The sequence below is a fragment of the Canis lupus genome, chromosome 9 (genome assembly GCF_011100685.1).
Source record: "Canis lupus familiaris isolate Mischka breed German Shepherd chromosome 9, alternate assembly UU_Cfam_GSD_1.0, whole genome shotgun sequence".
Lineage (NCBI taxonomy): Eukaryota > Metazoa > Chordata > Mammalia > Carnivora > Canidae > Canis > Canis lupus.
In genome coordinates, this window is record NC_049230.1 from 11,378,801 (window position 1) to 11,391,660 (window position 12,860).

Here is a 12,860-nt window from a genome sequence, read left to right on the forward strand (position 1 = left end):
TACACTCTTTTTTCCCCCATTTTCTAATTTTTTTTTATTGATTAAGTAGGTTTTTAAAAATACCTTATTTCCCCTTTTTTTCACTTTTGAAGTTTTACACTTGTGGTTATACTTAACTTTTAATATACATATTTTATAGCTTTCTAAAAGTCTAAAGTTGATCAGTTTTTCTAGGATTGTCTTTCAAACAATCTTATTTTTAATCATGGCTACATTAAAAAATATTGCCTCTACCAATTTCATGTCCTTGGAAGGGAATGAGGAGGGTTGTCTATGTACCAGCATTTCCACCTTCGTCAGAAATACTGATCATTTATCTTTTGCAATGAATCAGCCAAGTATGATTTCCCTAGAATGAGTGAAAGCTAATGTCCTTAAAGCTATAGACACAAAGCTTATTTAAAAGAAAATACAAGATTTCTTTAATTATGTCATTCGTTTTCTTCCTGTATTATACTTTTTTTTTTTTATTGCCTTATTTCCTTTTATTTTGTGGTCACTCTAGTAATGCCACAAATTAGGTTTTTAGGATCTTTGCCCAAGATTCTTGACTCTGACACTATCTGGTGAAAATGTGGTCATAGAAAAATCTAAGTAATATGTGTCTAAAACAACATTATAAAGTATTGATTTTATGTTTTATAGACACTGGAATTTGGGGAGAGTTACAAAATAATAGGACAAAAGACACAGGAAGCCTTGTTGAGCTGGAACAAGTTTTGTCTTCGTTTAAGGAAACAAAGAAATCAATCAGTGGCATGGCTCTCTGGAGGCAGCAACTCTGTGCCATAGCAAAAGTTCGCTTCTTAAAGTTAAAGAATGAAAAAAAAACTCTGTTGACCATGTGAGTATCTGAGTGTTTCAGATACGTTTGGTCAGTGTTCTCAAAATAAATTCAAGGGGAAAGAAACCCCAAAACCTCTTGAGATAAATTCCAGTAATTGCATGTGGTCTTTATTAACATAGAAAACAATTTCCGATTGCTTTGGTGAATATGTAATTACACCCAGTAAAAAAAGTTTGGGCTCTTTCTTTTTATTTCACACCGCATCTGTTCTTATCAAAGGGTTGAGATCATTTCTCTGAAGTATAGAAGTTAGCATTTGGATCCCATCCCCAAAACATCCTATCCTCTTTGTCCAAGTTACTTTGTGCCAGGCTGTGTCTAAGCCAAGGCTTCATGTCACTGCCTGGAACTTGCTTCATGGTTCACGCATTTCCCGCTAGTTTTGGGCTCTTCATTGAGTCACACCTCCTTGCGAAAACCCTGCTCTCCAGCCAGGACTCATTCACTAAAACATATTTGTTAGCACCTCTGCACAGCACTCTATGTTAAATATCTGTAACATGTATCGAAATAAATCAGACATGAGATTTGGCACTTGAGGGTGATTAGAAGTACACTAAAAACCATGGCATAAGATTAGACAATATTGTCGACCAGAACATTCAGTATGAGAAAGATTATGTACCAATATGGGCATCAGAAAAACAATTTTGTATGAGGGAGAAATGGAGTCTGGTATAGAAAAATGTAGCAGGAAAGAAAGGAGGATGGAAATTCAGGCAGAGGGGCAACACTGAGTTTGGAGATATATGAAAAGTCAGAAGAGCTGTTATCCATTTCAGTGAATTATAACAAAGTACATGGAAAAGTAGAAATAATTTTGATAATATATTATGTACAGCTGAAGAGTTTAGGCTTTATGAATAATAAGGAATATGGGATTTTTATTTGAAAAGGTGATCGACATAATTAGAATAGATTGCAAGGGAGACGCCTGGGTAGCTCAGTCAGTTGGGCATCTGACTCTATATTTCAGCTCAGGTCATGATCTCAGGGTCATGAGATCGAGCCCCATGCCAGACCCCATGCTCAGCAGGGAGTCTGCTTGGAGATTTCTCTCTCTCTGCACCTCTCTCCACCTGCAGTCACTCTCACTCTCTCTTTTTCAAATAAAAAAATAAACAGATTGCCAAATTGTACATAATTGGGCAACAGTGCAAAGATGGTTTAGAAGCAGTAGACTCTGGAGATAAGGAAAATGGTCATTGAGGACAATATTGAAAAAGGTCAGGAAAGAGATAATTAAGGTCCTGACTTGAAAAGTAAAAGAGGAAAGGGTTTTAGGCACGTAACAATGATGATATGATAGAAATTTTCAACCATTTGGAAGAGGGACTTAAAACAGCCAGATGAGTGGAAAGTGATTGGCCCTTGGAACTTGAGTGAATGAGAAAATGTGATTTATAGAAATTGGGAACCGTAGGGGTAAGAGTTTCAAAGTGTAGTACATCTGAGTGTTGGTGATATGCCAGAAAAAGGAAGACATGTGAGATGGAAACAGAGGAAAGAAGTGGGAATCAGAGAGAGATTGAAGAGTTGTACCCAGCCAACATCCTGAGCCTGAGTGACATTTCCAAAATGAGGAAGGGAGGATGGGGGAGAGGCATTTAGAGAGAAGGTCCCAGCATAGAGACATAGGAACTACTTCACATTAGAAGAAATGGGGGAGAAAGCATGATTTCTATATTTGGTTAGTGTGTATGATTTCTTTCTTTTATGATACCCATTATCTACTCCAACTGAAAAATCTACAAAAGTTCCTATAGATGAGTTTCTTTCTTTTACATTTTCCTCCATGTAGATTATTGCTTTTTGGCATTAGCCTCTGCCCTCAGCTTTTGGAACATCTGTTCTATGAGTTATATCAAAAAAGTTATTCTTGGGGACTGACTCCTACTATGTATTTCCTCTCGCCGGGACAGCCACCTCAAGCTCCTCTGACCCACTTACTGGTCATCAATAAAACAGGTAAAAGTACAGCTAAAATATAACTTTCCAGTATTGCTCTTATAGAGAGATTTCCAAGACAATGTAAACCATGAGGGGAAAAATAAATCCTGTGTGTTGTAGAAAACACACAGGAGGCCAAGTAGGAAGTTAATTTTAAAATGAAAAGTTCAAGATTGGGAGTTTATTTTAGAAACGCATGTTGCAACCTTACTTAAATCCTGAAGTTTATGGGACCAAGCAACAAAAGGGGATTTAGTAAGACAAATCTATATCTCTGAGGTCTTCCCACAATATTTTTAAAGTATTATGCAGTCTTGGGCTCTGGAAAAAAAATCTGGCCCAAATTTCTAAGAAAATAGATGATTACTATCTTTAAGGATTATAATGTTAGTTTTAAGTAGTATTTCTACACTAACAGAAATTATATGTAAGTGGCTAGGCTCTCGGTAAAGTAATCTTGTCCTATCTTTGATATCAGAGTGGATTTTGGTATCATAGTATCAATTCTGCCTTTCTAAAGCAATCCTTAGACAGTTCTTATTGTGATATGCTTTGGGTGACACTATTTTATTTTATTTTAGTTTTTTTAAAAATATATTACTTGACCATTGTTTTACTTTGCTCTACTTTTGATTTTTACCTTCTCTGTAGGGTCAAGCATTGATAACTTTATACATTCACTGAGGCAACAGAACATAGCTTTGGAAGTGGATGCCTTTGGAATTAGAAATGGCCCAAATGAGCCTTCATACAATGGTGCCATCACTGTGTCAGGTGATGACAAGGTATGTTGGGCTCTGATAGTTGCATCTCACCAAAGATGGGTTGTGAACACCATTTGAATAATACCTAATAATTGACATAAAAGGCCAATTTAACACAAACTGATGGGATATCTCTCATTTTTAGAGGAGAAGCTATACTACAATTATTTGCCCACAGTCTCCAATACATTACAAAAACATATAATGAAATGCTGTTGGATTTCATTCCTTATTAAATTGCATGCACTATTATGAATCATTCATTTAAATCTTTTTCTCAATTGGATTTCACTTCAAATTACATTTTGACAAATCCTCTAATAATAAATCTGATAAATACCTACTGGGAACTGTAGCTCCATTACCAAAAAAATTAGTTCTTAATTTTTTTTACAGTGGATTTGCATAAATTTTTTATGAGAGAACAGCTCAAGTCTTTTTTCCTGCTAAACTTTACACAAATGAGTCAAATCTTCAGATAAATCTTTATGCTCCTCTATCTGATATTTAAAACCTTCGTAGTTTCCTACAACTTGTGGTTCATGAATCAACATCAGTGGATCATTGCTAGGAATGAAGACTCTCAGCCCCCACTCCAGTCCTACTGAGTATCTGCACTTAAATAAAATCTGCAGGAGATTAGTATGCTCCCTAAAGTTTGAGAAGGACTGCCTTATTTGGCAATATTTAAGATTGATGTATTTCTTATAAAAAATTTGTAGTTCTGCTTCTGTTGAAAAATCCCTCCATATGCCAATTTTGGGAGTCTGCAGTTGGAATTGAGAAACAGTTGCCCAGTTTAGACTTGGACTTTACTTGCCAGGTTGCTCTATCTCCACACTGCTTCACCCATGTATATTACCTGCCTACACTGTGAGGGAGTTTGGGGAGAGATCCCCGGGGTAGAAAAATGAAAAAAGATGACAAGACAGCATTCTATGTATAAATCAGAGCAGGTAAGTGTTACAAACCTTGACCATTTGCAACTTGTCAGAGTTAATTTTCAGAAATAATTTCTGTGTCAATCATAAAATCAGAAATTACTTTTGATCAAACTAATTCTTGGTATGTCTCTATCAGGTTAGTTTCCAGTATGCTTAGAAAAATAGGTTTTTTTATTTTTTATTTTTTTAGATATTTTTATTCATGAGAGATACACAGTGAGACAGAGAAATAAGCAGAGGGAGAAGCAGGCTCCCTGCAGGGAGCCTGATGCAGAACTTGATCCCAGGACCCCGGAATCACGACTTGAGCTAAAGGCAGATGCTCAACCACTGAGCCACCCAGGTGCTACCAGAAAAATAGTTTTAAAAAATGGCACTCTTAATATCAATAAATATTGCCTTACATAGTTAGATACAACTCAGGTGATTTATTTTGGATTGTAAAAATGCATGCCCAAATAATAACTCACTTATATTCTCTTTATTTGGGCAAAAAGTAATCATGTTACATATGTGTATATGCATGTCATATGTTTTATATATATAAATATATTATATATTTTTTATATATGTTGATATATATAAAGAGATGTTGTTTTATATATATATATAGAGAGAGAGAGAGAGAGAGAGATGTATGTAACATTTTTTTACCATATGTTTTCCCCCAGTTTTGTTAAGATATGATTAATAGACAGCACTGTATAAGTTTAAAGTGTGCAGCATAATGACTTGACTTACATATACTATGAAATGATTTTTAAATGCCATTTTCAGGAGATTTTACACACAACACTTCTACTACAAGCTCAGTATTTGTGAAAACCTATGCTTTCATTACAATGCTGCCTGCCTTCTGGTTCCAAGTATCCACACATTCTTAATGTGTAAAATGCATATATCACGTTTTGAAAGAAAGCCTACTGCCATGTTAAAGAGACGTTGCTTTGTGTTTTATGGCCTTGCTGCTAAAAATCATCTGAGGCATTTTGTTTTGTGAGTGTTTAGGCATAAATAGCCACATGGCTGATGTATGGTCAGTAAAGACCAAAATACTGGATTCCTTGTGATATAGCGGGAATTAATCAAATAATATGAGTGACAGTGATGTTACTGACATCCAGTGCTTTAGCCTTCCTGTATTGTCAACAATTTGAATGATTTTCTACTGTATTCTTTCATTAAATTTTGTATTTGCTTTCTGAGGACTTAAAATGCCTATTTGTTGTATTTTAGGATCACAGATTCTCGATAGCCTGTAATACCAAAAGGCTAAATTGCTTTCCTGTCCTCATGGATATCATCAGCAATGGGCTACTTGGAATTTTTAATTCTTCAGAACATATTCAGACTGACAGAAGCACATATTTTGAAGTAAGTATAATTTTTTTAGAGTGGGTGAAGGGCCACGGGAGTGGGAAAGAGAGAATCCGTGCCCAGCACAGAGCCCAACACAGGGCTTGAAATGGGGCTTGACCCCACAACCCTGAGATCATGACCTGAGCTGAAATCCAGAGTCAGATGCTTAACCCACTGAGCCAACCAGATGCCCCTGAAGTAAGTATAATATTATTTCACTTATCCTGAGCCCTAACGAGTTTTCACGAAGACACTTGAAATGCTGAAATAACATCGTGTTATTTTTGTGAACTCGTCCTTGAATAAATGTATGTTTTACATACATATAGTGTATATTTATGGGTAGATACATACACACACTATCTAGCAATGATGATGAAACATTATAACCTGAATTGGATGACTTGGGGTCAGTGAAACAGCAGAAAATGCAATTAGTTGGGAAAAAGAACTGACAGCTTTTCATCTCAAATCTGTCACCATCTGTGGCAGTAAGTAATGGGACCTCCTTGAAACAGCCAGAGGCTTAAAGGCCAGACAGTGTGGTCTTCTTAACTACTGGACCTTTTGTAGACCTTGGTTCGGCAATCCACAGGAAAAAGAAAAGTACAGATAAAAACTTCATCACAAAGTTTTCTTTTTTTTTAAGATTTTATTTATTTATTCATGAGAGACACACACAGAGAGAGGCAGAGACACAGGCAAAGGGAGAAGCAGGCTCCCTGTGGGAAGCCTGATGGACTTGATCCTGGGACCCCTGGATCACGCCCTGAGCCAAAGGCAGACACTCAACCACTGAGCCACCTAGGGGCCCACAAAGTTTTCTTAAGAAGTAAATAAGACCTCCTATCTCTGGGAAACGAACTAGGGGTGGTGGAAGGGGAGATGGGTGGGGGGTGGGGGTGACTGGGTGGCACTGAGGTGGGCACTTGAAGGGATGAGCACTGGGTGTTATTCTATATGTTGGCAAATTGAACACCAATAAAAAATAAATTAATATAAAAAAAGAAGTAAATAAGACCATGTGAGCACCAGGTTCAGTTGACTGAGTTACTGTAAAGACGAGCAATAAGGCACATTAACATAGAAAATCACAGGCCCTCAATAAGTTGCACTCATTATCACTATTGCTATTCGTATTATTTTTCTTGGGAGTGCATCGAGTTTCTATTAAAGAATGTTTAGCTTTGACTAGATGAGAGGATAGGCTGAATTAGAACTAGAAGCAGTTCTTATTTAAAATACAGTTGGCCAGGCCTGCTCAGATCCTGAGAATCTCCACAGTGGGGGGAGGGTGTGCAACTCTATCATCTACCATCTTGAATCTCCCTCCACCTTCTTGAAATGACAATGTAGGCGTTCCCTTCAGCTCCCTGGTCACTCTTTGTTACTAAGAATTATTCCAGGGATGTCCAAAACTTCAATTTCCCATCCACTTCAAACTCCTATAGGGCTGACTTGTGCCCTAACAGAGGTGGAGATGGGTGAGTGGGCAGTAGAGGGCTTTGCCCTCTCTTCCCCCTTTTCTAGTCTAACATCTTGGAGTAGAAAGGAGAGAGTGACTTTTCTCTGGACTCCCTGCCCTCCTTTTTTCTCCCTTCAGAGTAAAACTCTGCTGGGGCTGGAAGCAGAGAGAAGGTTGGAGAGATTAAGACAGGAAAAAATGGTGCTCTGGAGACACTTGCATTCTCTAGTTGTATCTGCCTCCCATAGCTTCTGTGTATGTGGTGGCCACAGCCTAGGTGACCTGCGTGATTATCTTGGGGGAAGTTTAGCTTTGACCCCAGGGCCTCGTGTAGTTGAAGATGCACTCAATGGTGCAGAGCAGAATTTCCCTTCACCTGCTACAGAGATGCCCTCACTGTCAAGCTCTCTCCACTTCCCCTTGTTCGTTGTTTGATGTGGCCATGGTGCAGGTCATTTAACAATTTCTGCCCCTGTGTTAACCTCTTCGCCTCTTCAGAAAGAGCTGTAAGAACTGTTGAGTGAGTGCTTCTCACATGCTGTTGGAAAGCTATAGAGATTTGGGGTGCAGCAGGGGCTGCCCCACAGTCTCCATAGTGCCTCATGAGGCACTACCCTTGTGGTCCTCTCAAACCACATCAGAGTAATCCTTCCTCTGGAAATCTCTTGAGCAGAAACAACTGCATCCCTGTTCACATGAGGTCCCAAGTTAAATTTAGGTCCTCAGAACACTGACCACATGATTTACATTTATTATTATGTTTAAATGTCCTAATAAGACTTTAAGATAGGCGGTATGATTATTATTATACATCTAAGAAAACTGCAGCAGGTAGAGGTGCTGCTATGTTTCCCTAGCTATTGTATTTGAAGAGGCTAGTGAATGATCTTGGATAGCCAAGAACAGTGCTCCCAGCCAGGTGCCTGCAGGCATTTGAACTTGCTCCTTATGCATCTCATTGAGCCAGAGGAATGATTCTTTGTAAATGTTGAACTGAACTGATATGGCACCAATTTCTAAGAGTAGCAAAATAGCTCTTCCATTGACAGTCCACCAACTCCATTGTCTATTCAAACATCAGCTAAATGTGACCATCATAAAGTCAGAGAGCAGAGGTGCCATGCTTGTCACATGAGTTATCAACTGTGGGACCATAGCCAATGCATGCAACTCAGCGGAGTTTCTCATTCATTGTGAATCTGGATACATGTTCAAAATGCTCAGGTGGCTGCAACACACGATTGAAAGAATGTGGGTAAGAAGTTGCAGATGGGACTTTGGGAAGTGTTCTGGGTGTTTAGACCAATTCGAGAATTTGAATGATTTAGTTAAGATTAAGCACAAATGAACCATTCGTCCAACTGCCAACAGCTCATGTATTCTGCATGATTTCAGGAGCACATGTTTTATGAGCATGGGTACCTGAGTAACGCCTTCTTCTGGATACCTGTGGCAGCCTGTTTTACTCCTTACATTGCGATGAGCAGCATCGGTGACTATAAAGTAAGAAGAGTTAACAAAGTCCTCACATGTTCTTATTATTCAGAGACCCCTTCTCCGTGTTATGACCATATATTTATATGGAGGTGATACACCTAATTTACATGCTTGGAACAATGCATCGTCAAGCATTTTAATTAAAGGTTGGCAAATATGAAGAACACACTATTTTTCTTAAACTAATGTGAGACCTCAAGAAAGACAGCCTAGGAGGTATATCATCAGTTAACAGGGGATGGCAGCTGTCATCTAGTTGATCACTGACTTTTAGTGATAGCCATGACCCTCTGACATCACCACAACACCTCTCTCAGTGACAGTTTTCGATTTAAGATGGTGGTGAAGTTGCTCAGTTAAATGATCCAAACCTACTCACCACAGCACTTTGGCTTATTGTTGAAAAACATGGCCCCTCTCAAGGTTCATTTTAGCTTCATTCAATTGGAACATACTTGTACTAAAAAATTTTTTAAAGATATTTATCTAAAATTCAAATTTAACTGGCAGCTCCATATCGATACCTCTTTCTCCTTAAACTCTGTAGCCAGCTAATAGTGAAGTCATGGAATCTGCTTCTGAAATATGTCTAGAATCTTTGCACATTCTTCCATCTTTCCTACGACACCCTAGTCAGAGCCACTGTCATCTCTCTTCTGGACAAGCACATCAACCTCCCTAATTGCTCACTATGGATCCTTATTAGTCATCTCCTTATCTATTCTCCACATAGTGGGACAGCGCAATTACTTAAAAACACTCATCTGACCATGCAGATTACCTGCCTAAGTCCCTAAGTGGTTTCTTGATAAACCAAAAAGTGAGAATGAAATCCTTGCTGTAGCTTAGAAAGACCTGGCTGTCTCCTCACTTTGCTATGACACCACTATCCCCTCTGAAACTGTGTCCAGCTGTGCTGGCTTCTTTCTAGTTTCCCAAGAGCATCAACTCCACCCACTAAAGGTCTTCTCTTCTGTGCTCTCTGCCTGCAGAGCTCCCTACCTGTCACCTGTGTGACTTCTACTCACCACTTAGACCTAACTCAGGCCCTTGAAAAGGGAACTTTCCTTTATGGATCCCCTAATTACAGTTCATCTCTCATAGGACCTTTATCTTAATTGTACTTCATAATTTTAATTTTAACGATTTTAATTATGTAGCTACTACTGTAGTTATTCACATACTGCCTTTACCACTGTTGTTCCCTGCACTTAAACTCCACAAGAGCCCCATGACCAACACAAAGCACATGGTATGCTCAGTAAACATATTGAACACATTAGTGAACAGAAAATATCCAGTTCTCTAGCACACCCTCACCATCATTCTCTTTCCTGCTTTTTTTCCAGGTACTCCCCATCCTAACTTTTTTCCTGGATGTCTTTATAATAGACTCAACTTTAGATTTAAAATTTTCATCACGTTTGCATGTCTGTTAGGAAACGTCAACTGTTAGGAAAGTTGAAGTAATATTAAAACCCTGTGTTAAGACAGTCATCGCAACCATATAGCATAGAGTGGGTCACGATATCAAAATCTACTTACTAGTTTTCATACATAATAATGAAAAATGTGGTTTACTTCAAGACAATAAGTGTCTTATTTTTATCTCATAACAGACATCTTCTTATGCCAACCTAAAGAGTTGGTCATGAAATTGACTTATCAGAAGATCATTTCTTAGACCTAAAATAAAATGCCAATTATAAATGGGCTGTTTACATCCAACATAAATTTGAAGAATCTTACAGGAAATTTGTAGACCTACATCTTTTGAATCTTTGTACAATTTGCAAGTCTCCATTAGTGCCAAAAGGAAGAGTAACTTTACAAAGAAAAGAGCAGGAATCTTATTGAAGCAACATCCAGTCATTCTGTGATAGAATATGAACTTGTTCTATTAGCGCATTTTTCCTTTGGAAAATGAAATTGCCATGTAGTTTGGAGCACCATCAATCCCCCTGGAGTGAGGCCAGTGACGGTGTCATTTACTAAATCAGCACAATATGTGAAAGGGACACACACACACACACACAAAAAATGAATGATTTTGTGACCACATATTTGCAACTTCTCAAGTCTTAACTCTTCAGCACTTTTGATGATTCTTCCTTTTCTTTTCCAGAAAAAAGCTCACTCACAGCTACGGATTTCAGGCCTCTACCCTTCTGCTTATTGGTTTGGCCAGGCACTGGTGGATATTCCACTCTACTTCTTGATCCTCCTTCTAATGCAAATAATGGATTATGTTTTTAGCCCAGATGAGATTATATTTATAATTCAAAACCTGTTAGTTCAGGTAAGTGGCAAAAATTACGAGATAGTTTTATTAGGCTATATTTCATGAATGCAGAGACATTATTAACCTTAAACTAAAGAACTCCAAATTACCTTCATTATAGCATAGTTTGGAAAGCTAAGGTTTAAGCATTAATGCTTTCCTAGACAGTATTTACCTTATCCAACCTTAATATTTCTATTTTCAGATCTTGTGTAGTATTGGATACGTCTCATCTCTGATTTTCTTGACATATGTGATTTCATTCATTTTTCGCAATGGGAGGAAAAATAGTGGCATTTGGTCATTTTTCTTCTTAATTGTAAGTATGCAGACAGTAAATATTGTTTGATTTTTAAATAATTTTTAAATAAGTTTAAGAATATGTATTTTAAAGGCACAATCAACAAGAAGGACAATATCAAACTAAAAAGCTTCCGCATAGCAAACAAAACAATCAACAAAATGACAGGGCCACCTATGAAATGGGGAAAATACTTATAAACCATATATCTGGTAAGGGTTTAATATTCAAGATATGTAAGGAACTCATATAACTCAATAGCAAAATCACCATCATCATCATCATCATCTTCATCATCATCATCGTCATCTGATTTTGAAATGAATAAAGGATCTAGATAGACATGTTTCCAAAGAATACATCCAAATGGCCAACAGGTATGTGAAGACAAGCTCAATATGACCATCATCAGGGAAATGCAGATCAAAAGCACAATGAGATATCACCTCATGCCTGTTAGAAAGACTATCATCAAAAAAGACGAGAGATAAGAAATGCTGGCAAGGGTGTGGAGAAAAGGGAATCCTTTACACCACTAGGGGAATGTACATTGGTATAGCCACTATGGAAAACAGTATGGTGGGTCCTCAAAAACTAAAGAAAAAAATAGAATCACTATATGATCCAGCAATTCTGCTTCTGGGTATTTATCTGAAGGAAATGAAATCACTATCTCATAAAGATACATGCACCCCATATTTATTGCAGCATTATTCATTGCAGTGAAGACATGGAAACAACCTAAGTGTTCACTGACAGATGAATAGATAAAGAAAATGTAGTATATACATACAAAGGAACATTATTCAGCCATAAAAAGAAAGAAATCCTGCCCCTTGTAGGATTAACTTTGAGGAGATTAGGCTAAGTGAAATAAGTCAGATAGAAAAAGACAGATACTGTATGATTTCATATATATATGGAATCTAAAACAGCTACCCCATAGAAACAGAAAAGAATGCTGTTTACCAGGGGCTGTGGGTGAGGGAAATAGAGAGATATTGACTAAAGGGTATAAACTTCCAGTTATTAGATAAGTTATTGGGATATAATGTACAGCACCAGGATTATAGTTAACAATATTGTATTATACACTTGCAAGTTGTTAAGAGTGTAAATCTTAAATGCTTTCACTGAAACAACAAAAAAAGGTAATTGTGTAAGATTAAGGATGTGTTAACTAACCTCATTTTGGTAATCATTTCACAATATATATGTGTATCATATCATCATATTGTACATCTTAAGCTTACACAATGTTGTATGTCAATTATATCTCAATAAAGCTGGGGGTGGAAAGGAGAACAATTTAAGGATGAAATTAATCTGACCAAGAAATAAATTAAAGAATTTAAGAAAAAAATTTAAATGCTATAAAAGCACTAGTATGGACCACTGAATTCTGTTAAACATGGATGAAGATTGCATAACTTTGGGAATCATGGTTATAAT

The 12,860-nt window shown here is 37.4% G+C and overlaps 1 protein-coding gene across 2 annotated transcripts in view; it reads left to right on the top strand.

Annotated features, from left to right (window-relative positions):
• Positions 1 to 12,860, top strand: part of ABCA9 (ATP binding cassette subfamily A member 9) — a 59,043-nt gene that overhangs the window by 26,609 nt on the left and 19,574 nt on the right. For both annotated transcript variants that reach the window (XM_038546751.1, XM_038546752.1), the window contains exons 20-26: positions 646 to 844; positions 2,649 to 2,815; positions 3,449 to 3,582; positions 5,742 to 5,879; positions 8,725 to 8,832; positions 10,952 to 11,125; positions 11,313 to 11,426. In XM_038546751.1, coding sequence (XP_038402679.1) covers positions 646 to 844; positions 2,649 to 2,815; positions 3,449 to 3,582; positions 5,742 to 5,879; positions 8,725 to 8,832; positions 10,952 to 11,125; positions 11,313 to 11,426 — 1,034 coding nt within the window. The remainder of the gene's footprint in view (positions 1 to 645; positions 845 to 2,648; positions 2,816 to 3,448; positions 3,583 to 5,741; positions 5,880 to 8,724; positions 8,833 to 10,951; positions 11,126 to 11,312; positions 11,427 to 12,860) is intronic.